Raw genomic sequence first — 27,086 nt, forward strand, 5'->3', positions numbered from 1 at the left:
GATCAAAAGCAGAATCAGAGGGGTAGGGAGGAGAGATAGGGGCAAAGGCCTGTGGAGTTTCAGGATCTGGTGGGGCTGCCTTAGCCAGGAGAACCTGGTGGGAAGAACATTTGACACAGAGGGAGGGATTAGCACGGAGGTCAAGAAAGGCGTGGATGTAGGGTAGTTCAGACTGCTTGCCATTATGCTGGCAGAAGTTTTCCAAATCTTTTAAAATATTGAGGTCTAAGGTTCCAGTGTTTGGCCAAACAGAGTTATTATCTAGTTTGTACTGAGGCCAAGAAGTGGTACACAAGAATTTCAGACGTTTTGATCTGATAGTATGAGACAGTCCTAGCTTTTTTAAGGATTTAAGTAAGCAGGCCAAAGGCATCAGACCCTGAGGTTTTGAGTGTTTGGTACCCATAGCAACGGACTAGGCAGAAAGCAAAAGAAGAGTTAAAGACCTCAGCTGGTGGGTAGGGGAACAAGGAGAAACGTTTTTTTGCCCTGAGGGTACAGAGGGGGAGTTGGGGAGAGAGAGAGAGAGAGAGAGAGAGAGAGAGAGAGAGAGGATGAGATGTTAGGGGAAAGCAAAAGAGGGCAGGAGCGAGGGAGGGAAGGGAGCTGAGGTAGGGAAAAGGATTTGAGTGCGACGGGGAGGCAGGTCTGACTCCCAGGTGGGTGTGGACAGACACAATAACTGTGCCGGGCTGTTCAATGGTCACAGAAACCAGTGTTGTTCAGTGGCCATGAGTGAGGTCCGGGAGTGACCAAATTTGATTGGAAAGGAGATGAAAAGAGAACTGGCAGAGAGTAGTGAAGGGGAAAGGGGAGAGAGAGGGAGAGAGAGAGCTGAAAGGAACTGGAGAGGGGAGAGAGATAGAGGGTGGAAGTGTACCTTAATGCCAAATTAGTGGTGTTCGCAGAGGCCAGTAACGACAAGCGAGTCCGAAAGTTTTACGTGCGAGGTCCCTTCAAGTAAGATCCGAGTCATGGCGCCATCTGATAGGTAGAGAATGGGTGGGAGGGAGCGGCACAGATGGAGGAGGCATGAGCGGATGGATGAGGCACAGATGCTCAGATGGAATCCTCAGTGGGACACAGATTTATTTCGCACGGGGCACCTTTCCCTCAGGAAGGGAAAGATGTCCACGAAGGGAAAGATGGAAGGGAAGAGAAGGGAAGGGAAGGGGGAAGGGGGAAGGGAAGGAAGGGAAGGATGTCAGGGAAGGAAAGATGTCCAGGAAAGATGTCCACGGGTTGTGAGCTGGGACTTTACATATGGGGGCTTTAGGGTGTGGAATCAGGGAGGGGGAAGCAGGTAGGATTAGGGTGTGGAAGTGTCTTCTTTTCCTCTTAAGATAAGAGGAACTCTGCTTATCTTTGGAGGTCAGAGGAAAGGCAGGCTGCTTCTCAGCAGAGTTTGTAGGTCCCTGTTGGGGAGGGGGTGGAGTTGCTATTTGGAACCCTAACACTGGGGATCTGAACTCAGGTCTTCATGCTTTCACAGAAAACACTTTACTCATTGAATAGGCTCCCCAGCCCCTAATGTTTTTCTTGATTACAGTTTATAAAAGTGAAACCTTGAAGAAAACCAGTGAGCAGGTACCTGGGAGGGAGAGCTGAGAGGATTCTAGCCTTGCCTGCCCCTCTCTTATGGTGTGTCCTATGACATGTTATACACTACTCTGTGCACTATTTCTTGTTCTGTAGAAGAACAGAACCTTCCTCCTAGGGCAGGAACAGGACAAGCCTGAAGATTTCATTTCTTATAGCCTCAATGTACCTAGCCTGTAGCACATAAGAGTAGACATCAACTGGGCATCGATTTGATCTTAGCAAATGAAAAATCATTTCTAAAGGTGTTTTAAAATGGAATCAAGTAGCTGCTATGATATGGTCACAGGCCTCCCAAGAAGTTGGGGTGGAGCACAAACACTCTGCAGAATTCTCGTCATGCTCAGTATTCTGGACTTTTCTTTCATTCAGTGACAGAAATAGAGAAATTCAAGACAGTGCATAAAGTTGAGATGTTGAAAGCAGAGGGAATTGCTGGAGGAGGGGCAGAGTTAGTGAAACTCTGCTTTTGCAGGAACGGTTTGTTTTGTCATGGAAAATCCCCAGTAGGTGCAGGAATGAACTTCTTATCTTCTGTTCCCTTATTGTATCTTCCAGTCTTGGAATCTGAAGTACTTCTGTGGTCGTGGCTGGAACAGTACAGTATCTCTAGCCCCTGAGCTTACCTTGCTTGGCAATCACTGGCTTGGTGTGGATGTCCCAAAGCCAGCTGTGGGAGGGTGGTCAGTGGTCATCCCCCTGGACTTCCTAGCCTTCGGCCCCCATTCTGATGTGGTGCTCAGTAAGGCTGATAATCTATAGCCAGTGCTCCTCTCTGATCCTGCTCCCTCTAGGGAGCTTCCTAATGCCTGAGGGTGTTGTTGAATTTATACTGTTAGTCTCCCAGGTGGCAGCACAGAAGCATGCATATCCATTCTTGGAGGTTGGGGTTACTTGGCAGCTATCAAGCTGTTAGAAATAAATTCTGAGGTCCAAAGACCCCACTGCACAAAAAACACACGGACAAAACAAAAGTTGGCAAGGCAGCTTTTACTTTTGCAAAAGGGCACACTACATAAGATAGAGCAAGCATATCCAACCCAGAAGTTTACCATGTTTTCCCTAAGGCATGAGTACTGTGTCTTTTCCCCATTGTCTGGGGTCAGGCCTCATCAGCTTTTGTGATTGGCCAGTTTTTTTTGAAAAAATGACAGAGAGGAAATGAAGGAGAAAGGGAAGAGAGGCTGCACGAAAGGGAAAAGGGCTCAGTCAGCCCAGGTCAGCAGGTTCCGAAATGCATCCGGGCTTTGAAATAAACAAAAGCTTTACAGAGCATATGGAGAATTAGAAGTCTTGAATTCATTGTCCTAAAGCAAAGTTTTACAGTGTTTGACTGAAAAGACTGATATTTAACATTTCTTACACAAGCCAACAGTTAGAATGAGCTATGGGCCACTTTGTTCTAAGTTCAAAGGTCTGTTTTGGATAAAGAAGTGATCCTAGCCTAGCTGATTAGAAATGGGAGCAGATTTAAGAACACCTTAATCTGGAAAAGCTGGTTTGGGCCAATTGGGGTGGCACAGTGAGATAAACACCCCATGAAGCACTCTGTAAGAGCCAGCCCTCACCAGTTGCAGTGTGGGCTCTGCCAGCCCTCACCAGTTGCAGTGTGGGTCTCTGTCTCCAACTGGGAGATAAACACACAGGCAGGGTATGCAAGTAACGAAAGGTTAAGACAGCCCATGTGAAGGATGTTTGCGGGATGCAGAACGCTGTGGAGACATAAAGAATACCATGCAGACAGGGAGGAGGCTCCTAGTTTCCTATACCTCTCATGCTGGGAACCATAAAGCAGTTCCTGGAGGAAAGCTCAGCCTGCCTGATACCATGTTCTTCCCCGACCTTAAAATTCTGTAGCTCCTAAAGAGGGTGCCTCAGGGCTGTTGCATCCAGGACTAAACCAGGACTAAGGATAGCTTGGGGAAAGCTCTTTACACATCAAACTCATGATACAATCACCCCGTTCTCTGCTGATCCCCTGTATCTAAGCCATATCTGTTGTAGTAGCAATACCACTGTGAAACCTTCCTCTGTGGCCCCCTGCCCTGGACTCCTGAGACCCCTGCCCCTCTTAAGGAATAATGGCTCTTTCTCGCTTCTGTAAACCGCTTGATTGCTAGGCTGAGAGGACAAACTGCACTGACCCCATTTTGACTAGTTGCTTCAGGCAAGCCTGGACCTGTCCAGGCATGTCATAATCTCCACCTGCTACCCCCACCCCAGGAGGCTATAGATCAAGCAGGCCCAGGCATATAGCAGCCTTATAAGGTAAGAACAGAGACTTCTGGCCTCACAGATAACAGTCAGCACATTCCATAGCTCTGAGGGTAGCACCCGCCAATGAGAAACCCCCAGGACTGCATCCCTTGTAACCAATCAATTCAAAAGTGTGTTGGTGTGTGCGGGCTCCTCTGACCAATCAAGATGTAACTCTGTTATTCCCCTCCTGCCTTGGTCTAAAACCTATAAAAGGCTTCCTCCCCCTGCAATCAGAGCTCTCAGCACAGATCCATTGTGTTGGTGAGGTCTGAGAGCCCGAGATTAAGCCCGAATAAAGACTCTTTTGTTCTTGCATGCCCTCTGGATTCTGTGGTTATTCTTGGGGGTCCGTTCTCTGAGCACAACACCACCAGATGCCACCCCATCTTAAAAATGAAAGTTGTTTCTTGCCTCTGCTTATTGTCCTTGAAGTCAAGGACTGGTGGCCAGGTCCTGGCATAATGCTGTCAGATAACAGGTGCCTAGTAAATATTTATTGTGGGCTGATCTGCATATGCATTTGTGGTAAGGGGTGTTGGAATGCTATGCACTCTGAAGACCTGGTCACTGAAATGAGGTACCTGCTGTGCTATTTATCACTTGGGCAACCCTGATCAGTTATTTAACTTCTGAGACTCAAGTTCCTCATCTGTAAAATTGTGATGCTAATGTCTACCCTGCAGAAATGCTGCTGGCATAAAATAAAATGGTGAGTGCAGCACACACAAACCTAGTCTAGGCACATCTTAGCAGCTTTCTAAATGCTTCTTCTTTCTCTCCCTAACAAATGGACCATGAGAGAATAAGTGTGACGGTCACAGTGGGCAACCAGTTGTCCAAGATGTAGAATGACTCAATTTTGAAAGTCAGCTTGCTAGGGAGTTTAGCATGAGGAACTTCAACTGAATTTCTAGAATCTTCTTTCAGGTGAGAATGTAAGTATTCATCATTTTATTACTCATGTGAGTTGTGGAACCTCATGGTTGTGAATCCAGAACTGAGGGGTAGGCTTCTTGGGTTTAGATCTCATTTCTTCTTCAAGCTGAATGACTTCTGGCCAGCTGCTTAGTCTTCCTGGCTCTGTAGCAACTCCAAGCAAAAAGGAGGAAAGCAGAAGAGCTATGACCATGTGGCCAGATTCTTCAGTGCTGTTGCAACAATGCCGGGCACAGAGGAAGCACTGTCTATGTGGTTACTATGTACTACTTTCCCAGGATGGATTTATAGCAGAATTCTATCAGACATTTAAAGGAGATCTATATCCAATACTACTTAATTTATTCAAAAAGATAGAATGTGAGGGAGAACTTCCAAATTCCTTCTACGAAGCCAGCACATTAATACCAAAACCAGGTAAGGATACAACCAAAAAAGAAAATTATAGACCCATGTCCTTAAAGAACATAGATGCAAAAATTCTCAACAAAATACTTGCATACTGCATACAGACACACATCAAAAAGATCATCCACCATGATCAAGGCAGCTTTATTCTACAGATGCAGGGGTGGTTCAATATACGTAAATCAATAAACACCGTAAATGGATCAAAGATAAGAACCACATGATCATCTTAATAGATTCAGAGAAGGCCTTTGACAAAATTCAACATGCATTTATGTTCAAAGTCCTAGAGGGAATTGGACTGGAAGGAACATACTTCAACATAATTAAAGCCATACATAACAAGCCCACAGACAACATCATTCTAAATGCAGTCAGTGCTCCTAACCACTGTGGCATCTCTCCAGCCCATCTTGAGCTATCTTCAGCACTCCAAATTGCTGTTCCTTGTCCACTTCATTGTCTGATTTAACATTTGTGACTAACAGATACATTTGGAATGTATTAACTTAACAGATGACCAGCTTCCACCAACCCAAGCACTAAGAAGCCTGTCAGACAACATCTAAGGCCTATAGCAGAATTCTGGCCACTTTGTTCTCAGCTCTCTCTATTGCCGCCACCAATGTATTTGAAAAGTGTCTTCATTTATGGCTTTCTTTTTGTCTGTTACTAGGAACACCATGAAACTGTTACCACATTGGAACACAGAGTTTGGGGTAACCTGAACCGAGTTCCTGGGCCGTGGTCACTCATGTTTGGTTCCATAATCAACTATCTCTCATTCTCTCTGAGGCAAGAGTTGTGCTTTTGTGTTTACATGGGTTAAGTTCTTAATCCTCCATGTGGCATTTAAGCTTCCCTGTCTGGCTATACCGGGCTCCTGTTCCTTTCCACGTCTCACTGTTCCGTTTTCCCTGAGCCTGTACTCACACTGCTCCTATCACCTAGAATGAGCCCTATTCTCTGTCCTCCTGACACCACAGTCATGCTTGAAGGTCCTCTCACATGACTTCTTTGCTTATCAGAGCACTTTGAATTTCTTGTAGGATGCAACATCCTGTCTGAGCTGTTCTGTCCTTCCCCTCTTCTTGCTTATGATCGAACATTCTATGGAGCCCCTGTAGATCCAGGGCTTCTGCCCTCGTTTGATAGGGTGCTCAGCTCTTACCCCCATGCAAATAACCCTTGGAAATGGGTTTGGACTGGTTTGGACACTGGACTCTGGAAGGTAGTCCCTAAGCTGGATACCATGTTGTGGTGATGTTAAGGCTCTGTATGGGTATCCAGCTTTTTTAACACAGTGATTTGATTCTTTCATCTACAAAGTTCACTCCTGTGACCCACACAATCAAGTTACCCCACACCCCTCTCCAATAAAAAAATTCACACAGAAAAACCTCATAACATTTTAAATACATTTTTAGTTTTGTGTTTGGCTACATTCACTGCTCTCCTGGGCCATGTGCAGCCCATGGGGCGATGGGTTGAACATGCCTGGCAGGAGCAGCTCCAAATTGACGATTGTGTGGGGACAAGGCTGGAGAGGAGCAAAGAGGCAGAATTCAGGTCTGGGGGTTGGAGTCATAAACCAGACCAGGAGTTTCTTTCGGTTGGGAAATGGTTTTGAGAAAGGGTTTCATTTAGTGCAGAGTGGTCTTGAACTCATGGCAATCCACCTGCCTCAACTTCCCAAGTGTTGTGATTATAGACATGAGCCATCATGCCCAGCTCAGATCAGAAGTTGGTGGTAGAGGGTAGAAAGCAGAGCCAGGGACATTTCTTGGGTATGGGGTAAAACCTGACCTACACTGTGAGGAGAGAGCTTCTGTGGGTGCTGGACCAGGCTGGACTTACTTGGCTGCTCCACAAAGGCCATTCCTTCTACACCCATGTTCAACTTCCTCTGCTGTGACACCATTGGTGCCCTGCACCATTTCCCAATGTCACGTCCTTATAAGGCTCAGAACAGAGAGGTGGAGGCTGGATTTGGATTCATGTAGATGGGGAGAGAGTGAAAAGGGAGGGGAAACAGTGAGTAGAGAAAGTGCAAAGATCCATGTGCAGCCAAACTCTGAAGGGACACATTTACCTCACAAACCTTCATTACTATTTCCTGTTTTCTTTTCTTCTAGACCCAAGCCTTCTCTAAGATCCCATGTCCTAAGCAACCCCACAGCACTCCAGCCTGATCTTTAAGGACTTCTGAAGATTGAGAGGTAGAGTGGTCCAAATACTTAGGTATTCCCCAAACTCAGGTGTTGAAATCCTAACTTCCAGTGTGACTGTATTGGGGTGGGGCCTTTGGAATATGACTTCATCATGAGCACGGAGCCCCATATATGGGATTACTGCCCTTATAATAGGGATTCCAGAAAGCTTTTTCATAAAGTGAGGCTTTACAAAAGACTATTATCTATGAACCAGAGAATGGCCCCAACAGACACCACATTTTCTGGAGCCTCAACTTTGGACTTTCCAGATTCAAACACTTTAAGAAAGAGATGTTTGTGATTTAAACCACCCAGTCTGGTATTTTTGTTATAGCAGCCCAAGCAGATAAAGGGTCCAGCTTTCAACACATACAGACTCTGCTCTCTGTTCCAGGACCTGATGTTTAATCCTCAAGATGACAAAACTTTTGGAGGACCTACTGTCTGCTGACTCTGTGCTGAGAACTTCATGTGGATTACTATACTTAATCTCACAATAAAATTATGAGGCTGACATGACACTGATCTTTTTACAGAGGAGATGGTTGAAATCAGAGATTAAGTCATTTGTTCTTAGTCCCCAGAGAGAAGCCAGTGATGCTGGGATTTGACCTCTGCAATTTAAAGGAGGTTGACCACATGAAAAGGGATATGAAGCTGGGGGAAACTTTTTACTTTGAGTCATATGGAAGACATTTGAATACTACTCAGATGAGAGAGATTGGAAGTGGAGGGGTGTATGTCCTGAACAGTAGGGAACAGAGGAGAGAGCTAAGAACAGCCTTGAAGAAGGCTCATGAGTTAAAGAAGGAGCTCATTCCAGATGGTCCTACTCCTTCCTACTGTGAGAGGAGAGAGGTCCTTTTCAGCAAGAGGCAAGGGAGGAATGTGGGGCTGACAGGCATGAAGTCTCCTTGCTGGGGGACAGGCCTGGGGCATCTCTTCGGCTGAAGAACAGATCCACAGGAGAGAATAAAAGACCTGGTGGAGCTCAGTGGCCTCCCAGCATCTGTACACCTCAGTGCAATTAATGAAAACAGCTTTTGGAAAGAGCTTTGTCTCTCTGCAGACTGCTGTTTAGCCTCTGGCTGCCAGATCACCCATAGTCACAATGAAAGCCCCCTGCAGGATGGATGAGGGCAGAGGCCTGCCTCCTTTCCTCCATCTAGGACAGATGAAGCCCCACTGGCAAAGCACCTTTGTCTTCTGGGGAAAGGAAGGTACAGTGCACGTCTGCACCCTACTAGCTCACCCTGCCCCACCAGTGGCAGCCCTTCATCCCAGTATTCTGATCATCTTAGGGTGGGCTAGGCTGTCAGAGGCTGGAATTTCTTGGAAGGGCTATCTACAGGAATGCTCATGGCTCCTTGGTGCTCCTGGACAGTGAGTTATTGCTGCCTCTTATCTCCAGCAGCAGGTGCAGACATCCTGGGCTGCTCTTACCTGCAGAGTGAAGCCAGGTAATATTTACTGGCTCAAGTGAATGAGAGAAGCAGCCCCTATCACAGAACAGACGCTGCTCCTCTCACCCACAAATTTTTCTTTCCCTCTTTCTTTCTTCATTATGTTTGTAATTTTGTTTTATTATTTCCCATTGGAAAGCTGTGAAATGAAAATGATGCAATCTACTGCTGTGAAATAATGTCGTGCTCGAGTCCTTTTCCAATAAGCCCCGAGGTTTGCACTGTGACGGCTTCATTAAATTAGTCGGCTCCATGGCAAATGGAAAAGCGCTCAGAGCTTCAGAGTTGGCTAATCCGCGTTGGGCTGCCAGAGACCGTAGCCCATGAGAGAGCTGAGGCGATTGGCTCTGCATGGCAGGGGCCAACGGGCTGCCACCTGCCTTGTAGGACATGTGCACAGCTGTTAGACCTCCTTCAGTCCTGTCCCCTGCATGCCAGACGCTGTCCCAGGTGCTGAAACGACATTGGGGCAGGATGGTGGCTCAGATGGCGGAGTGGGGGAGGCAGCACATCTCCGTGGGTCACTTAAGAGGACCACAGGTTAAAGGTGAGCACCTTTTTGCAGCCCAAGGCTCATGTTTTCAGATGCCAGTGGATATATCTGAGATGCTTGCAGATGAAATATCGAGGCTTCTGCCCACCCTTCCATCACCATCCCCCTGAGTTTATGAGAACAAATTCTCTCTGGCTGGGCTCCACTGCAGCATTAAAGATTCCTATTACTGATAGTTCTTTCCAGTTAGCGTTTTCAGTATTAAACTCTGTCATTATGAAGTTAAATATGCATGATCCCTAAATCTATGTGTATTATAACAAGATTTTATTGTTATAAATTTGTCTTCTTGGTCTTTCATTTCTTCCCTGGCTGTCTTTTTAAAACTCTAACGTCTGATAACTAGCCAGGAGGTAATTAGGAAGTAGTGCTAAAGAATCACAGGCTTATTCTCTTACTCATTCATAGAAATTTATTAAGCGTCTACAATAAGATATGGTTCCTCCAGCCAGTGGGAAAGACAGTGATGGCAGCTAATTACAGTACTAAGGAACTCTGGTCTGAACCAACACAGGAAGCCCCCTACATGCACACATAAATATTAGATAAAGCAATTTGAAACCACAGCTGCATTTGAAAGAATGGAGTGAATCCAAATTCCAAATATGAGTGGGAATCCAGAATGAGTGTGGTATGTGAGAAGTGGAAGGGAATTAAAGCAGAAATGTGTCACTAAGGCTGGACTTTATAATTAAGCAGAGACAGATAGGCTACCCACAACCTCACAGGTAGCAGGGTCTAGAAATGGGTCTGTCCATATGTCTGGATACCTGGAAGGACAAAGCAAGCCCCACCCATCAATTGGGTGAATGGTAATGGCAGGGAAACAGGATTAAAACTATCTCTTTTTTAAAAAGTCCATCAATAAATTATCAATATCTAAGATTGTGCCAGGCAGAGACTTGGGGTCCAAATTCTCATCTCTTATAATGTGAAAATCATCAACAGATAAATCAATGCATAAATAGGCTCAAAATCAAAGCAATCCAATGAGATTCCAGCAGAGGTAAGCTGAAACCTCCTCTGAGGTATACTTCCACAAACAGAGTATCTAGGATGCCCAAGGAAAAACTCTCACTGAAGATGAACTCACAGGGGGGATATCACAAACACAAAAGGAAACAGCCTGCCAGAAAAGACTCAAATTCAATGTGAAACCAAGCTCCACCATGCATACAGAGCCCTGATTTCCCTAACAACTCCTTCCCACTCATTCAACATCATCCTGCTCCCAACTCTAATTTAGACACCAGAGCGTCTGAAGATCTGTGTCTCTATTTTTCCAGTTCATGAGAATATATAGTTGTCCTTCAGTGGGAGGTGGGTTCTAATACCTCTTCCTCATGGATCCCTAACTCTATGGCTGTTCAAGTTCCTCTTCTAAAGTGGCATCATGTTTGCATATCTTTTAATATATGTGCATATGTATGTATGTAATGTGTCTAAGGTGTGTATGTGTGTATAGTGGGTTTACACATGTAGGTGTGTGCACACTGCTTGTGCAGAGGCCAGAAGAGGATATTGGGTATCCTGCTCTAACACTCTCTGACTTACTCATTTGAGAAGTGGCCTCTCACCCAACCTAAAACCATGAGGGTGGGGCAGCAAGCTCTAGTGATCTGCCTGTCTCTATCTCTCTCCCCCCAAGGCTTTGGAGTTACAGGTGCACATAACTATGTGTGGCTTTCTACATCAGTTCTGGGAGTTTGAACTCGAGTCCCCAGGCTGCACAGCAAGCACTCTTACTGGCTCAGTCATCTCCCCAGTGCCATATTTTCATGTAATTAAGAACATCTTCCTGTATACTTTAAATCAATTCTACATTAGTTAAAAGACCTAGTGTAATGTAAATGGTATGCAAGTGGTTTTCATATTGTATAGTTTAAGAAATAATGATAAGAAAAAGGCTTGTACATGTTCAATACAGACGCAGTTTTTCTTGTATATTTTTAGTCTGTGGTTAGTCGGATCCACAGATGCAGGACCGGTGGATATGGAAGGCTGACTATATACATACACACTCACATATAACATATATACATTGTTTACTAATATGCACAGTCCACAAATACATTCTGAAAGAAGCTCATGTTCTTCCATCAGCCAGATGTGGCCCTGAAAGGGGGGGGGGTTCTTGATGTGCCCTCATCTGAGAGTGTGGTAAGATGGTTCTAGGAAAATGGTTTCCCAAACACAATTTGGAGCCTGAATCTTGAGAGACCTCAAGATTCTTAGGGGGGTCTTCTGTGTTCCCATAGGAAGATATCATTTGACAAACTTTCAGGCACCCCTACAGATGACCTAGTTAAATGAGCTATTACAAGCTACTTAAGTCGGGCATTCAAACTCAATGATCAGTATCCACACAAGGGCTTGATGGGAGGCAAGGCATGGCCATACCCACTCTACTGTGCATGTGTAGATGCCATGGCCATCCTTGGGATATCAGCATTGTTTTGAATTGGTGGAGGTTCACCATTGATGTCTGGTTTGCTTTTCAATCACAAATCACTCTTGCTTTGGCTGCATCACTGTTGGAATGACTCCTATTTGCATCATCAAGGCTTAACCTCTATTTTCCACTAAGGAGGCCTTAAGGGAGCAAGCAGTTCACATGAGAGCCATCTGTATCTCCATTAGCAGGTCACCCTCCATTCCTTTTAACATCTTCATTGTCATCTCCATCTACTTGTCATCAGTAAGAGGGAGTTCAGTGGAGAGCTATGTGCTAGTTCTTCTGCCATGTGGACAGAGGTTGAGTATTTGTCCCACTAGGGAACAGGCCTCCACTCTTCTCCAAAAATCCTTTGGGTATTAGAGACCTAAGGCCACCTGTACACTGGGGTTGTGTAGCGGTAGTCACATGTAGCTAAAATCACTTCATCCTGATCAAGGAATGGTTTGTCAAACATCTACTTAGGAAAACATGCACTGAGTGCTTGATGCGACTATCCCAGGCTTGTGGCTAAAGGCAGGTAAGAGATGCCTTTCTTGCCACCAGAGAACTCAAAGACAGGCACATACAGAGGTGACAAGTAGGCAGAGGATAGCACCAGGCTCTCCCTCAGTTATTCTAGCGCAATGCCTGCTTCTTCTACTTAGGTGACAGGTTACAGATTAATGTTCCTTCTATCTTCTCTGAAAAGCGTCTTCAAGCTGCAGACACGTAGCTAAGGACCCTCAACATGGCTTCCAGTCCTTTGCCCAGTGTGGAGTGAAATGACCCAAGCGAAAGAGCCAAGTTCTACCTAGAACAGGCGATAGGATTACACATACACAAATATAACCACCAGAAGAGATTCTGGGTTTAGACATGTCGACCCTTGACTTTCCAAGACTATAGCAGTCTGTAGTAGCAGATTTTATGAGCAGCTTAGACAACCCCCTGTCACTGAAGGGCTTTCTGAATGAAGGAGGAGGGACACCTGCTTAGAATCTAATAGTCACCGGATTCCAATGGCTTCCCTGATTTCCTCTTGATCTTCACTCTTCTGAGTGCCTGCCCCTTGAGCATAGACTGCACAGGGCAACCACTTATGTCAAATTCATCATGGCACAAGTGATAGAAGGAGACTTGCATGATTTAGTTTCAAAGAGCCAGGACTCCTGTCTTGCTGGTGCTTTTGTCTCCTCGATTGGTTTGCTATGAAGTGTGCTACTGTGCTGGAAAGAGACCTGCACAGCAAGAACCGAGGGAGGCCTCTAAGCAGCAGCCCCCATCCAAGAGGCACTGAGTGAACCTGGAACAGACCCAGGCCTATGGAGCCAGTGCCTCCATCTTAGCCTGTGTGAGTGAACACGATAACCACTACAAAATAGAAATCACCTTATCACAGCCTTGTAAGACCCCAGGAAGAGAAGGCCTAGATTCCAGACCATGCAAGCTGTGAGACAGCAATATGTGCTGCTTAAAGTTACTAAGTTTGGGAGTCACTTGCTACAGAGAAATAGGTAGCAAAGATAGTTACTAAAAAGCATGTGGTGGACTTCCCTTAGCAGGGCATGAATGGCCATATCTGACAAACTTTTATAGAACATGGTTTGCTTATTCTCTTAAGACCTAGTCGTTAAGAATGGGCAGACACAGGGCTGGAGAGATGGCTCAGTAGTTAAGAGCACCGACTGCTCTTGCAGAGGACCTGGGTTCAATCCCTAGCACCTACACGGTGGCTACAAACCATCTTTAACTCCAGTTCCAGAGGAATCCGAAGCCCTCTTCTGACTTCTGTGGCATTGCACACATGGGTGCACTCACACACATGCAGACAATACACTTGTACACATAAAAATCATAAACAAAAAAAAGAATGGGTAGACACTGTAAGCAACCCCAAACACACCGATAAATGGGGTTTATTACTGTAAGAATCACCTATTCTAATGATCATAGGCTTTATGGCTTCAGAGACTCTATGACAGTGTTTTAAACAAGTAGGGACATCAGAATTAGCCAAAGAGACAGAACTCCATGCCAGAGCTACCAATTTCGGGTCTGGACATGAACGTAGAGCCTCTTGATGAAGCAGAAGTGTACCAGTCACCACTACTCATCTGGTCTCATCATGTGACATAATAGGAAATGGTAGACCAAAGTGTGTGTGTGTGTGTGTAGGCTGGATGTCAATCTTAGGTATTGTTCCTCAGGTAATGTTCACCTTGGTTTTCTACTTTTTCAGACAGGGTCTCTCACTAGCCTGGAGCTTACCTAGTAGGCTTGGCTAGCTGGCTTAGGAGCCCCAGGGAGCCACCTGTGTCCCCACTCTGCAGCACTGGGATTAGAAGCATGTACCACCACTATACCCAGCATTTTAAATGTGGGGTCTAGGGGTGAAACTCGGGTCCTCGTGCCTGCAAGGTAGGTACTTTACCAACTGAATCCAAATTTTCAGCCTTGAAGTGTCTTTTGTAGAAACTGCATTTGTGTGTGTGTGTGTGTGTGTGTGTGTGTGTGCTTGTGTGTGCACACATGCATGTGCTCATGCCATTGTGCGTATGTGGAAGTCAGAGAACAACTTGTGAAAGTCAGTTCTCTCCTTCCACCATGGGGGTCAAGGATCAAACTGAGGTCATCAGTCTTGGGGGCAAGTGCCTGTATCCTCTCAGCCATCTCCCTGGCCCCCTGAAGAATCTTTACGATCACACATTTAGTTGGTGGCAGCCTAGGATAAGGGCACAAGTCCATCTCCCTGTCTTCCCCATTTGCTTTGCCACAAGATTCCCCACCCTCCCACATTCAGTGAGGAGCTCAGTATAGTGTTGAGTTAGTCAAAGAAGCAGCATGAGTTACCAAAGGACAACTTCTAAAGTTAACTTTATTTGTTCTGAAAATCACCTTCATTCTGCATCTCTCTATTTAGTCCTGAATGGGACTAGGAGAGCTTTTCTCTCTGGCATCCACAGGGTACCTTTTATAAAAAAGGGAACAACAAACACTTCCCATTGGATCTCTCTCTCTAGGTCTCTGTCAGCAGACCTGGCCAGAACTGGAACTTCACAGCTTTGCAAACATGTAGGTCAGTCGCAGAGCCCTGCTTGCGACTTTTGCTTCCATCCCTCCCTGAGACAGTTGCTCCTGTCCTGGGGTTCTCAGCTTCACCTCCAGTTCAGGGCAAGTTGTGCGGTCATGGGCTGTTGATAGCCGGGGTTCCAGTTTGTTTTGGTCCGGGGAAGCAGCATCCCTGGCCCACAGCTGGATCGAGACAGGATCCTCAGGAACTCACAATGTCCCAGTGCTGGCTCATGAGTGATGACTCACACGGGTTGACAACAACTTCTTTGCCATCCTCAGTGCTCTCACCGAACATGTCTGTGTCTAGGCAGAGGTGCGATGCTATATGCTCAATGCGGGCTCCAGTCTTGGTCCATTGCTAAGAAGACAGAAAGGAGAGAGGATGAGCTGGGCTTTGCTGGCTAACCCCCAGGGTCCTATGGATAATGTGAGGAGAACAGGCGTCATCAGAAAGAGTGATACCACATGTCTAGGGTCACCAGAGACTTGACTTCAGATCTCATGAAAGAAAAAAGATCTCCACTCCACTGATTGCTTTGATATGTATTAGGGTTTAAAATGTTTTATTACGTTTTATTTACTTGTGTGTGTTCATGTTTGTGCATGCATGCCTGTGCGTGTGTGCATGCGTACATGTATGTGTGTGTGTGTGTGTGTGTGTGTGTGTGTGTGTGGTGTCTGCCACAGAGCATGTGTGGCAGTCGGAGGACAACCTGAAGGAGTTGGTTTTCTCTTTCCACCATGTGGATCCACGGGCTCAAACTCGGGTTGTCAGGCTTGGTGGCAATAGCCTTTACCTGCTGAGTCATCTTTCTAACTCTAGCTTTTTATATTTGTTTTAAAATTGGCTAAGAAAGATAAAGGCTAAATCAATAGGTTTGCTAGGAGGACTCAACAGAAGGCAATAACTTTCCAAACAATAGGACAGAAAATGTGAGCTGCATTAGTCACAGGAGCAAAGAAATGACCCACACTTGATGTCTGCCTTTATGGAGAAATTGGGTAAGGAGAGGGTGAGGCAGTGAGGGTGACAGCAGGGGCTTCTTCAAATGAGTCAGCACCTGAGGGCCCACAGAGAGGGAGATCTCAAGCATTGTTTCTTGACTCCCCTATGTGTGATGAGGATACTCTGACTAGGTACAGAGCTCTGTACTTCATAGATACCATCCTCGATAATTGCTTTTTATAGGTACTTTGGGTTACATCAGCTCTCAGAGAAGAGGAAAGGGAAGTTTAGGGATGTCTAGTAACCTGCCATGTTTTACAAAGCCAAGATGCTATGAATGAGCATTTGAACCTCAGCCTCTTACATTATGTGCAACTGAGATGTCAGAGGAGCATGGCATATTTGGGACATCGTGAACTTTGGGTGACACATAGTCAGAGTCCAGGGCTCTGAAGGCAAAGGGTTGAGTCATGCTTATACCTGTGGCTCTGATCGTTGTCTGGGATCAGGTGGATGATGAAGCAGGGGAAGCAGAGAACAAGCTCAGTGGGCCTGGAGAGTCAGCTAAAGTCCATAAGCTTTCAGGTATGAGCTGACCAGTGAGGTCAATGCAGCCATTACTACTGGGTGTCTCAATCTCAACTCCTGACTATAAGGGTTTCTTTCTTATTAATCCTTCCTCTTCCAATACCACCTTTATTTTCTTACCTATGAGACTTATACTTACCCAGTCACATCACGAAAGGTGAGCACTCCCAATCCTCCCCCACCCTGGGGCCTGATGAGCACTCACCTGTCTCTCATCTCCATTCTTACACAGAACAAGAACCACCGGGGCACCTGGGAACAGGGTGATGACAGACAGGCACAGCTCCTCCTGAATGATCTGCTGGGTATATGTGAAGGCCCATACCTGCGGAGACCAGGAAGATTCTCTCAGGAGCGGGGAAGCCACCAACCACTGGGTACCGTCATGCCTATATGTGATGGCTTGTATAGCTGGGTAAGTAGTGTTGGGGGTCCCAGCAAGTATTAGTCATCACCATGGTCACCTAATGGAATACTACTCAAGAGACAGAGGCTAGGAGTTAACACTGTCATGAAGTCTCTGTCCCCACACTTTATGATGAGGCCTGGGCCCTGGCCATGCAGATGGATGCTGGAATTTGCTCGGGCTCTGGGAGGCATCCAAGGGCACATCCAGCTGTGTTCTGTGGTTCCCAGCGTCTGTGTGGAGATGTTTCCCTAGGAGTCTGTTCCTCCCATTTGATACTTGCTGCAGCCACCTGGTAGACCACTCCCCCATCCCTTAGCTGTCTTTAGAATGTCTCCTCTTCTTTGAAGGATTCCGAAGAATCTTGAACATGAAAGCTAGGACAAGAGGCAGATGGAGGGGTAAGGTGAATGAGGAAGCACTCAAGAGAGGAAACGGAAGGAGGGAAAGAAGAAACTTGCGAGAAATAATTATTTTAGGAGAGTATGCACATCCTAACATGCCAGCATAGCAGACAGTTTGGCCCCTGAACTCCTTCAGGGGAAGAAGTAGGGAAGCCAGCTCAGCAAGCAGAATTCTGACAGGAGAGGAAACGGGGCATTCTGTTAGGCTATTAGAAGAAGTGCCAGAGAGCTTAGTGAGGCCAAGAACTCTCCAGTTCTTAAAGGGGGACAGCAAGCACTGGCATGATGGCTGTCCAAATGAACCATAAAGAAGTTTTCTCTCAGGTTGTAAAACAGATGATGCCGGTCCTTTTCCTTCATCACAGGGTAAGGATGATTCTTGACTGGAGTCCCCAAGGGGAGCTTCAGAGGGGACCCCATCAAGGGCTATATCTTTTCTCTATTAAGTCCCTGCATACTAAGGGCCCACTGCCTTTGAACCAGGTCACTTATGGGCTGCTTCTCCTTGGCCTATGGTTGCTGAGAGCAGACAGTTCCCAGCTATGGAGCCAAGTGCCTTTTATGTGATTCCCCCACCTCTTACTCTGTACCTTGCCTACCTGCCTCCTGGTCCTGGTCCTCCTCCCCTGACTTCCATGCTCTTCTGACTATCCCCAATGTCTTTCTGAGACCCAGCTTGCTCCTGATGCTTTCCTACAAGCTCAGGTTCTTCTGCTGTTCTGACAGCACAACTGTCTTTACCTTGCTGGATGGTGACCACTGCTTCCCCTGATCTAGAACCTTCTCCTACCTCCTCATTTGGGGACAGGGCCACCAGCTCAATGGGAGCCACTGTTCTCTAAGCACTTGCCTGAGGATTTTGTTTTTCTGAGACAGTGTCTCACTGAACTTGTATCAATCCTCCTGCCTCAGCCTCCCAAGATGTGGAATTACAGGTGTGAGCCACCATGCCCAACTCTGCCTGAGAATTCTTTTGTCCCTTTTCAAACTGCTGATGTAGGGAGAAGAACTAAAGTAGAAGTATTCCCTAGGGAATGGATAGATAGCTACAAGATGGAACAAGACTATCTGAGCTGGCTGATGATCCTTATAGCCTGGTGATGGCTACACAGACTTTTTCCCACGACTCCATGTACTTCTGTATCTATACAATTTAACTTCTCTATGATAAAAAGTCACAAAATGTTATGTTGAGACATGTCAAGAAGTTCTTCTCTGGCCTTATGAGCATCATTATTGTACATATGCCATTCTCCTTCCTCTAGGATGAGATCAGCTGAGAGGGGAAAGGAGTCTGTACATACAGAGGTCATATAATGACCCTGCTGTGGATAATAAAGGCTGACATTTATTGAGTACTTATGTGCCAGACACTGTTCTGAGAGCTTTATATCAACTTGACCAATTTAATCTGTGAAAGAATCCTATTGAGTAGATATTACTCTGACCGTCACTTCACAGATGATGGCATCAAGACTTGCAAGTTATCCCATGCCATCTGGTATTAGTGACCCCCCCGCCCCCACCAGCTCTCTGCAATAGGTCTCCTTTGGCCATGCTGGCTGAATAACAGCCGATTTCAGAGATCTTTTAGACAAGTTTGGTCATTGGAGAAGACACCAGTCCCTGAGGTCCTCTTCGAAGTTGTAAATTTTAAGACCATGGACCAGCTTTATATTGACAAGAGAGAGCAGGTAAGAGTCTTCACTGAGGCCAGTTTCCAATAATAACTCCCCCAAATGGTAAAGATTGTGCCCCATGTAAGGGTCTACAGAGGACAGACCAAAGAGTAGTGCCCCGCCTAACTTTTTTGGTGGGAGTACGAGGGTTGAGTTGGCCTAGAACTCGCTATGTAGATCAGGCTGGCCTCAATCGCACAGAAATCTGCTTGCCTTTGCCTCCTGAGTGCTGGGCCCTCTCTAACATTTATGGGAGTTGAAATAAGACTGTGAACACAAATTCATGCTCCATAGGTGTCATGCCAGGCCCTGGGACACACAGTGCTAGCGTCTAGGCTATCTGCTCCCTTCTATTCCCACCTCCAGTCTTGTGGTCATTCCCTCCTTTGGGTTTAGATGTGTGTATTGATGACATAATCCTCTTGAGAGGCCAAAATCAAGATAAGTCTACACAGGTCTTGAGATTGGGCCAGGGCACTGGGCTGGTGACTCTGGGACCCTAGGCACCAGGAATGTGATCTGTATTTGGGCCCTGAAAATTCCCAGTTTGTGAAGAGTAGAAAGAATGACCCAAGGGCCAGATCCAAGGGCAGAGTTGCAGGGAGCTATTTTCTGGGTCCATGAGACAACTGGCCTGAAATTTAGAATTTCACCCTCCTCTACAAATGAGGCTGAAATCAGTGATGGGGGGAAAGAAGAGCATGTCCCTCTCTTCAATTACTTGCTTTAAAACCCATGGTGAAACACAAACTAGAATTTCAATAATAAATCCTGTCATTATCGTATGATCACCATAATACATTAGTGTTGTACTTTGTGTGTGTTAAAAGCATTAATGCGTTCAACACAGCAACTTAAAAGTCACTGCAGTTCCTGAGAGACTATTTTGTTAGTCTCTTGTTTTTAGTATCCTAAGGGATGGGTTCTCCTGACGTCTATGATCCCCCCTCCCCATTTAGAAATGCCTTCCAGGAAAAGTGCACATAGACACACCAGAGCACACCTAGGCCTTAGGCCAGGGTCCCAGGAAGTCACCCCAGGGCTCCCAAGGGAAGCATGTAAACAGACACCATAAAAGTCCTTAAACAAAGGGACTGGCAACAAGGTTCAGAGGTTAAAAGTGCTTGCCTCTTTTACAGAGAATCAGAGTTCAATTCCAAGTGCCCACAGCAAGTGACTGACAACCACTTATAACTCCAGCTCCCAGGGATCCATGCATGTGTGTATATCTACATGCAGACACACACACACATACACATAAACCTTTTAAAAGTCCTTTTTTTTTTTTTTTTTTTGTCTTTTTGAGACAGGGTCTCCCTGCAGCCCCAGCTGGCCTAGAACTCACTACAGAGACCAGGCTGGCCTCGAACTCACGGAGATCCGCCTGCCTCTGCCTCCAGAGTGCTGGGACTAAAGACATGTGCCACTACGCCCAGCCTAAAGGTCCTTTTAAGAGTACTTTTTACTCACTGGGCTTTCCTAATATTTAATCTCCCAGAGGTTGGCTGACCTCTGGCTACATCTGTAAGAGGGAAGAAGAGAGACAGGAAGCAGAATCAGGAACAGGGGGCAGAGAAATAAGGCAAGGTGTTCCATGTCCTATTTTGTGTCTCTCAGGCTTCTCAGAAGAGCTGGCGATAAATCAGCTGATTAAATGAATCCTGAGTCAGACGTGAACCCTAAGAAGGCAGCAGGGGTACTCAGTCAGATCCATGCTCAATCGGCAAGTGCAGGGCCCTCTGCTGCTGGCTCCCCTCAGGGCCTGGCTAAGGAGTGCCCATGATAGATGTCCCACCCCATTCCCCAGTGCACCTATGCATGGGTATCCCCAGGGAAGGTAACCCAGAGGCTGATCTAGAGGCTCATGTGAGTAGATTTGGTCCCCTGTGGAGATAGATGGGTCAGCCAGGGAGCTGAGGAAGAAGGTTCACTCCTGGTCTTCCAACTTCTTTGCTAGTCCCTGAGAGTGGAGAAACTGACCACTGACTACTGCACCCAGAGAACATGCTTCCTGTTCCAGCTGGAACAGAGAGTGCTGAATGGCAGGGGTAGTACCCTGGGCTGCAGCTGGGAAAGCTGGCATGCAAATAGGCTTTAGGACTCAGATTTGGGACTTACTGACTTGAACTGTATGGAGAATCAGGGAGGAAAGATTTTTAAAGATGCAATAACAAGAAGAAGAAGCAGGAATGAGGATGATGCCAGGCAGAGGAATGGTCCAGGGCTCCATCCTCTACTAGACAGGAAACAGCCTGGAGCAAAGAGAGCTTGCTCCCACACCCACCAAGGAGACAGACATGTGGCAGTGTCTGGAGACATTTCTGGATTAAGACTGGGTGCTATGGGTATCTGGTGGGTGCAGCAGAGATGCTGGTAAACATCTGCCAAGGCACAGGACAGTCCCCACAACAAAGAATGATCTAGTCTTAATGATAATTGTGCCAAGGCTTGAGAAGCCCAGCCTAGTCTGCAGGGAGAAGGCCTACCTCTGAACCCTCTTCAGGATCATTCATGAATACCCTGGTTAGTCTCCCTGTGCCTGACTCACACCACCTGTCAAATGGGGACGATAACAGGACCTTGTTCATCGGAGGGGTTATTACAAGGACTAAACAAGATGATGCCTGCTGAGCAGTTGGCCCAGAGCTTGACCCTGGCTCAGAGCACATGCCCCACAAATGGTATATCCACATGGGAAGGAGTGTTGAGTGATATGAGGCCAACAGAAACTCATACAGGAAATTTAAGTGGATGGGTTTTTAGTAAGCAGGAGCTCATATCATTTACTGATGATGGTACATTCCATATTCAAGAACCCTGCTGGCGGGGGCGGGGCAGAATATTAAGCAGCTGGAGGTAAGAAAGTGAACACAAGGTAGCATTGCTGCTTTGGCTGAGGTTAGAGAGCCACAATAACTCCTATTAGAAAGAGAGTCTTTCAAGGGTCAGGCTGGTTCTTGCCATTTCACTTTCATGGTCTATTTAATCAGGTACGATTTCATAGAAGAGCAGGGACAGGGGATCAAAGAGGTCAGTGGACACTCTGAGTAATGCCAGGAGCAACTGTGGGGCTGGCCGTGCATATGAATTCTCCTCCTCGGAGAGATGGAATCTGAGCAGAGGGCATCTGGGTCACCAGGGCTCCATTTTGTAGGCTACACTAGAAAACTCACTAGTCTATGAGCATGCCCTTGAAGTGTTTCTTTTAGACTAGCATCTGGAGTGACCAAGCTAGATACAAAAGAACCTTTCATTCAGTATAAGAATCTCTAAAGGATCAGCCACAGGAATTGGCATCAACTGTTGACAACAGCCCAAATGTCTGACAGGCCATGCTGAGCTCTCTTCCTTGGTTCCATAGGCACAGATCCCACCATGGAGGGGCTCCTGGCCCAGAGCCAACAGAGTGACCTGGTAGGCTCCTAGACATACACTTTGATTGAGACCATCAATGGACTCAGGTTTGGGATCTTTGTCTTCTCCACCCATATCACCAGAATAATTTATACATGGGCTTAAAACTCCACACCTACTTTGTTTCTGTTGGGTCACAAGACTGGGCTCTAGAGTGACCACCACTCTACAGTGGTTAGGAATCCCTGCTCACTGGCTTACTAACCTTGTGAACTTGAGTGAATTACCTCTGTGACTAAGCACAACATGAAGACACTGCTAGTCCCTCCAGCAGAAGCCCACCAGACAGAGCACATGGGTTAATATATGCACGTGCCATTTTGCCATTGCTTGGTTAATGTCTCTGATGGTGACAGTAGTGACTTGGGGAAAGCCAACAGGACATGAGGGAGATACCCCTTTAGACTTTGCTTTGCAAAATGACTAGAGACGGGTTGGCATATCACAGCCATTCCCAGGCTGTGATGGGGAAATCTGGGAGAGGTAGGATGATGGACTGACAGTCTGTTCCACTGCAGATTTTGTATTTCTGCTATGGGGTTGTCAATGTGTATGCATATATGGGTGCTTCGATGCTCATCCTCTCCCAGGGCTTCCAGCTACAGCTTCCTACTCCACAAATCCAGAGCCCAAAGTGATGGGTATCCAGGGGGAAGAACACAGTGCAAATTGTCTTATGTTTCTCCCACTTTAAGTTGGAATAGAAACTGGATCAGGGCACCTGTCTTCTTTCTACTTTTCATAGATATTTTGCCAGAGAACCAATGAAGTTAAGAGGAAACTTGTTAGCCTGGAGACTCTCAGGCTTCAGAGGTTTAGAAATGCATGATGTATTTCTCTTGCATTACCCCAGGGTATCAGGTTGCCAACACCTTTGAAACACTTGACTTCAACATTTTGCTCCAAAAGATGACAAGCCAGTAAGAAGGAAGGTGAGGGAGGATGCGGGCTGGATGGGCTGGATGGAGCAGGGACGTGAGCCAGCGTCAGAACCAAGTAATAAAAAAATCTCTATGCAGAGATAGAGCATGATGCGAGATTGCTTACCTAGCACACACAAGGCCCTGAATTCAATTTCCAGCTCTACCAATTAAAGTAAACCAAAACAGAACAAGTTTCATTGCAGGGATGAGGATGCGCTAGTGTCTCGGTCTCACCTACCTGGTGAGTGGGTGGCAGCTGGAGACAGAATTCAGAGATCCTGGTCCCCACTTTCCATAACCCAGGGTCCTAGAACACTCTGAACAATGGGTCCAACCTGATCTTAAGACCTGTGTGGATCTCATACCTGGGTTTGTGATCCAAGGGTAGACTGTGCCCCTAGAATACAACCCTAAGCTTTCAGAGGGGAATGATTTTGCTTAGACAGAAAGTTGTGAGGCAGAAATGGGGAGAAACGGGGCACAGACACAGGTGGGAAGACACTGTTGCATGTGTCCTTGGAGCCTGGTGTGACATCCACGGAGCAGAGGCCCCCATTCACACTCTTGCCTCAATTCTCATAAATGGAAGGACGTTGTTTAATGACCTACGTACTCCAGGCCCAACCTTTGCCTTCTGTGGGAGTTGTCACTGGAAACTGATCAGAAAGAAGACCCTCTTGCCAGTTCTCTCCTGTCAAGGTGGTTTTAATATTTATAACTTCACAGAGGAATCTCACAGTCAGGTGCCTTCTCCCATGACTAACCTTGTCTAATAGAGCTCTGGAACCCGGCATGACTCAGCTGACATGAGCAATGGAGAGCTGTTTAGAAGAGCTGGTGTGGGGGCCACCACCAGTATATGACATTGGCTAACCTCTGCAAGCTTTGGCATCATTAGTCTCTGAGGTAGGGTAAGAGTAATACCTACTTCTACTCTGTCTGGCTCCTGCGTCATTTCCTTGATATGGCTTCTCAGTGACTGAAGAAGTGGGCGTAGGAAGGGAAAAGCCCCACTCTGCTGGTGATAGACCAAGAAACTCCTGTCCCAGAGAAGGGGGCAGACAACATTCTGTTTGCTGGGATTCCCATGAGGACCACCCACATGCAGATGAGAGAGAGAGAGAGAGAAAGAGAGAGGTGCCACCTACTCACAATACTTTACAAATGCCACATAAACAAATTGTGTCACTGTCAGCCAGGCAGTCATACCTAAAGTAAAATTGGAACCTCTATTTACCTTTCCTTTCTTGTCTAGTCTCATTCCTATGCCACCTCCCCTGTCCTTCTGGAAGCTCCTGGAAAAGTCATTGAAAGCCAGAGCTAGTCTGTGAATGTAGAGTTTGTAGTATGGATAAAAGGGAGTCACTGAAGGCTGTGTTAAGGTTGGGACAATGGTCTAGTGATCACACACAAAGTAGAGATGAGGGTCAGTAAATGGGGACAGGGCAGGAGGACTACCTAGAGATGGTGGCCATAATCTAAATGTCTCAATGGGGACATTTTTGACCCCTCTGGGTATTTGAAGAGTTATCCAGTTCCAAACATCAACAACAGAGTCATGGTTGAGAAATATAGACCTAGCAGAAAACCAAGTGTGGAATCTGAAAAGCGCTCTTCTGGGAGGAGGACATGGTGGGCTGCAGACATGTGGTGCTGCAGAAGGAACTGGAGTCAAGGCACTGGGTAGGATTGGTACCATGAAACCAGGGCAAAGGGTGATAGGTGCAGAGAAGTTTGCAATGAGAAGTGGCCTGGGTGTATAATGCATGCTTATGGCCATCTGTTGAGCTGAACCAGAGAGGAGTTTGACTCACTCAGTTTCTCAGTGTTAGAGATAGTCCTGATGAGAGTCCTACACTGTGGACTTTCTGTTCTTGGAGCCCTCTCCAGGGACCTTGCAGAGGTCTCATGCTTGAAGGTAAAACTCAGTTCCTTGGTGAGGGAAGGGACAGTGGTTCAGCTCCTGCTTCTCTCCAGCCTCAACATCCATCATGCCTTCACATTCTAATCTATGACCTCAGCCTCACTAAAGCCCACCCTCACGCTCGATGCCATGTCTCAGCATATGCTGCATTTCCTGAGTCACCTTCTCTTCCCTTCCTGACCTGGTCTGTTTTTTTACTTAGGTCTCAAAACACAGCCCATTTTCAAGTCCTCTGAGACAATTCCTGATTCCCCCACAAAAGTGCCATATCTCTGTGCCTCTATAGCACCAGGGACAGATGATGGACAGATGTGAGATCACAGTGGCTGCTCGCGCAATTCTTCCTGTAGCCCAGCCTTTCATCTCCACATCTTCAGTTAGACGAGTGAATGCATGATGCAAGAAGATGCACAATTGTGAATCAATAAACAGAGGAGATGGTCAAATCGGAAATGGGGATAAAATCTCCAAGAGTTTAGAGAGAAAAGAGCAGGGGCCTGAGAACCTTTGTGAATACCCGGCATGAGGACAGAGGGACCAGCTGCGTAACCAGACAGGAGGACAAGAATGTAGGGGAAGAGATATCCTGTAGGGCCACAGGGCTGGGAAGGGAGTCACACGACGACTGTGCTTGGCCAAGTGCTATAGAGACTGTGTCAAGTGGTAAACTTTTCACTGACCTTGAGACGTGCAGTCCTACCCTCAGAAGGGAGAACACTAGAAAAACATGGGGCTGGGGTAGGGTGTGCTCTACTGATGAGTCAAGTGAGGCACAAGGAAAGCGTTCCTGGACAGAGCCATGATACTCTATAGGCTTCAGGGGAAGCAGGAGAGACAGGAGGGTGGTCCCATGGGAGGGTGTACCCATGGATACAGCAGTGGATGGTGATGGCTTTACCAACTCTGATGAGATGGCCTGGGAGTCATCTGGGAGACTCATCAAGCAGGTGTTTTGTCTAGAGACAATGCTGCAGAAGCAAGTGCTTCTTCCCTTTGCAAGTCACATCTGCAAGGTAGCTGTGTGACCTGCCCCATCTGACCCAGCCAATGTTTACTGCCTGAAGGTAGGAAACTGATCGCAGTCTCCTCCAGCTCCTGGTAAATTATTGAACCATTTCCTATAGGAGCTACCACCTGTAAGCCATCTTTCAGAAGGATTCCATGTATTTGGAAACCAAATGGAGAAAACCCAGTGGTGGACTGAGAAGGGTCCTTTCCTGCTCTGTTCTGATCTCTAGATTCCTGATACCATGTCAGAACAGGGGACAAAGGCTAATCTAGATGCCTCTTCTCTGTAGCATGTGATGCAACAACTCTGTCTAGTTACTTTACCTGGGACTTTGTTTTTTCGTCTTTGACTTTGGCACAGGTGTTCAGCCTTAGATGTGGAATCTCTTGGTTTTTCTGCTTTTGAGACTCAAGGCACTTTTGCCTCTGCCGGATGTTGCCCTTCTGGATGGAGGAGTCTGAGGGGATCCTGGAGGAAAGCCACAAGGACAGATGAAAATCTACTGCTGATGGCGTCAGTACCTCTGGCAACTGGAGAGGTTGGGAGACAGGGGAAGAGCTGTCTGTCCCTGAGCTTCTCAGAGAAGGGAAGGATGCTACCAGAGTGATGCAGTAAGGGATCCTCAAAAGCTACATGGTGGATGGATCCCTGGGACGGAGCCAGTTTCACTAAACCTTTGCTCTTAGGACAACCCACAGTGCAAAGCCCAGCAATTGGAAAATTCTGCTACTAGCTATCCTCAGTCCCTCATGCTATGGGTTTGATGTAAGTCTTCTTCTTGTTTGAGGGATAAGCAGGACTAATTTGTCTAGTTGGTCCTTCATAGATGTAGAAACTCTCCTCTAGTTGGCTG

At 46.6% G+C, this 27,086-nt stretch overlaps 1 protein-coding gene across 2 annotated transcripts in view; it reads right to left on the reverse strand.

The window, feature by feature from the left end:
* Positions 1-14,723: 14,723 nt before the first annotated feature.
* Positions 14,724-27,086, reverse strand: part of Galnt14 (polypeptide N-acetylgalactosaminyltransferase 14) — a 232,193-nt gene continuing 219,830 nt past the window's right edge. The window contains exons 13-15 of one of the 2 annotated variants that reach the window (XM_008850963.1): positions 26,557-26,701; positions 16,680-16,799; positions 14,724-15,298 (exon numbers count right to left, since the gene is read on the reverse strand). In XM_008850963.1, the coding sequence (XP_008849185.1) occupies positions 15,140-15,298; positions 16,680-16,799; positions 26,557-26,701 (424 nt within the window). In that variant the 3' untranslated portion in view covers positions 14,724-15,139. The remainder of the gene's footprint in view (positions 15,299-16,679; positions 16,800-26,556; positions 26,702-27,086) is intronic. The other variant, XM_017802744.1, reaches the window with a different exon arrangement.

The sequence above is a fragment of the Nannospalax galili genome, unplaced genomic scaffold, assembly GCF_000622305.1.
Source record: "Nannospalax galili isolate Female #2095 unplaced genomic scaffold, S.galili_v1.0 scaffold1331, whole genome shotgun sequence".
Taxonomy (NCBI): Eukaryota; Metazoa; Chordata; class Mammalia; order Rodentia; family Spalacidae; genus Nannospalax; species Nannospalax galili.